Here is a 2,500-nt window from a genome sequence, read left to right as displayed (position 1 = left end):
TACTAAGACATAGATGTTCACCTTACACTCTTTTGACAAGGGTCTTATTCAGTAATTGTTAGATACAATTAAAAAGGCTATAATCACTTAACCCACTCCCACCTGGAGTGCTTGTATACATTTCCTTTGAGGTTTCTTTTATTAATTTGGTTTACACATATGGCTCCAGAAGCACACAATTACATAGATATCTATAACTAAATTAACCTGATCTACCTGTTTTATCTGTATCACTACTATCATAGTCACCAATGTTATAATAATAAAACAACTAACAGTAGTTACAGAAATAAGAACTTAATTTCTCAAACATCTAAAGGGATTGCCCTAAAAACCTAGTTATATGCACCTGGTAAATCTCTTCCACTAATATCACGTCTCAAGTGCAAAACTGTAGACTGCCAGTCAGCCATTGCGGCTATCACCTTAACAGTCGTTAACCTTATATTTGTATATGAATGCATTTATGTGTGCATGTCTGTGCAGATACATATGAAGTATAATGCTTAACCCAACTGCCACGTATGGCAAGAATACATGCCATGCCCAATGTAATACAAGTTTATTTATTGAATTTACACACAGATGACTCTACAAGTGCTTAGTCACCAAGGAGTCGGTTATTAGTCCTACGTATCTCACCTGCTTACCCTTTTCCTCGACTTTTGGAAAGGGATTTTTGCATTATTTTATTGCCTTAAATGTTATCAAGATTTTAATAACAATTTAAAAGTCATAATATCAATAACAATAATAACAGCATTGATGTCAACTGTATAAAGAAGAAACACACTTTTCCCACCAATTCAAGGAATGGGGAAATCAGGATCGGTCACTAGAACTACTGATAGACTCTTTGCCAGCTGAGCACTTGTGGAGCCATCTGCATATAACAACATTCACAAAAAACTACAGGGAACAGAACATAAATCCAGGGCGATTAGGTTGAATCAATTCCTGAAATTCTATGGCAGTCATTATTTTCAAGATAATGGCTTCAGAAATTTCAAAGCATACAGTTGCATGCCCAACTGTATGCTCCAAAAGTACAAAGTCACCAATAAGCCAATTATGAGTACTACCTCACCTGAAATCAGGGGAGGTCACAAGGTTATTTAATTGACTCCCTCGTGGGTAAGTACTTGCAGAACCATCTATGTCTAGGCATTTCACAAAACAGTACTACACTGAACATAGCATTTTCCCAGCAATGGTGGGTTAACATGATCTTGTACATCAAAAAAATAAGGAATGAACTAAGTTGCCCTGAATTTCTTATTTCAACTGATCTGCTTAACAAGGTACTAAGTCAGCTAGAGATGGTATGAAATATTGCTATCTGTAATAGGCTTTCCATATATCTGTAAAACTGAAGAAACTATTATATGAAATACCAAATGGATATTCTTACCTGACTGCCAGCTGCTGCTAGAAAGGCATTTCTATTGAGGTAGTTACATTCCATTGGCAGGAGGCCAAGTTCACTATACTTTTTCACCAGCTTACGCAATTCTGTGATTAAGTCATGTGTGATGCGTTGGTTCTCTGGAGGTTCTCTGAAAAAGGTCCAATGCTAATGTGAGTAATCTAGTTTTACAGATGGAAAGCTTTCCTTATCTTTCCTTTGTTTGTAATCATATATAGCCAAAAGACAGAGAAAGAGAGAAGTAGAAAAGGAAGAAGGGGGAAGAGAAGAGGAATATAAAGAAGGAGAAGGAGAAGGAGGAGGGGGAGGCAGAAAAGGAGGAGCAGAGACAGAGAGAGAGAGAGAGACAAACTGACCTGATATCAAGATTCAAGTGACCTGTGGATGGACAGGTCCTCATAATCTCAGCTAACATGGCTACCCAGGCTTCACTGTCAACCACTGCCACCTCCAGGATTTCCTCAAGCTCTGTGCGCCACTGAAAAACAAATTTGTCAATCAAAAATGTTCAAAGTTAAATAATGAAAGCAAACACCAAAACCTCACTGTTTCATTCCTTAATTACTACCACTTCTTCTCTTACATGACAACACATTTTTACAAAATTTGATTTCATTCAACAATTATCATACTTTAGTATATTTGGAAAGACAGTTTAGACTAGTTCCTTATTTCATAATAATTTGCCCAGGCAATCCACAAGCTCTAATTTGCAAGAATCCACTTGGAGGAGGTTTGTTTATTACTACCTCCATGCCAAACAAGCATAGATTTGGAGACTAAAAAGTGATTATGGAAGCCTTATTGTACTTTGTACAGATTATTCCTACTCTTAAATGGTGTTTGTTGGCAGTTGTCTGAGCATGATGTGCTGAGACTACATCACAGCTTCATGTGTTCCTTTGGTGAACGATTACCAAGCTTATTTCTGAAAGGAAGTCTCTGAGTATGTGCTACAAGCATTTATCAAGTATTCTGATGGCATTTGAACAGTATCTAGGAACACACAGGATAAATAACTTGGAAAAATATTCAGTTGAAAAAATATAACACCATCAAAGATACTCAGAATTA

General features: G+C 36.7%; 1 protein-coding gene across 2 annotated transcripts in view; it reads right to left on the bottom strand.

The window, feature by feature from the left end:
* Window positions 1-2,500, bottom strand: part of LOC125035299 (negative elongation factor A-like) — a 12,903-nt gene that overhangs the window by 8,909 nt on the left and 1,494 nt on the right. The window contains exons 2-4 of one of the 2 annotated variants that reach the window (XM_047627594.1): window positions 2,257-2,354; window positions 1,783-1,904; window positions 1,412-1,556 (exon numbers count right to left, since the gene is read on the bottom strand). In XM_047627594.1, coding sequence (XP_047483550.1) covers window positions 1,412-1,556; window positions 1,783-1,841 — 204 coding nt within the window. In that variant the 5' untranslated portion in view covers window positions 1,842-1,904; window positions 2,257-2,354. The remainder of the gene's footprint in view (window positions 1-1,411; window positions 1,557-1,782; window positions 1,905-2,256; window positions 2,355-2,500) is intronic. The other variant, XM_047627593.1, reaches the window with a different exon arrangement.

The sequence above is a fragment of the Penaeus chinensis genome, chromosome 19 (genome assembly GCF_019202785.1).
Source record: "Penaeus chinensis breed Huanghai No. 1 chromosome 19, ASM1920278v2, whole genome shotgun sequence".
NCBI classification, from domain to species: Eukaryota; Metazoa; Arthropoda; class Malacostraca; order Decapoda; family Penaeidae; genus Penaeus; species Penaeus chinensis.
The sequence above is the reverse complement of the archived record's forward strand: the minus strand, read 5'-3'. Positions and strand labels throughout refer to the sequence as shown.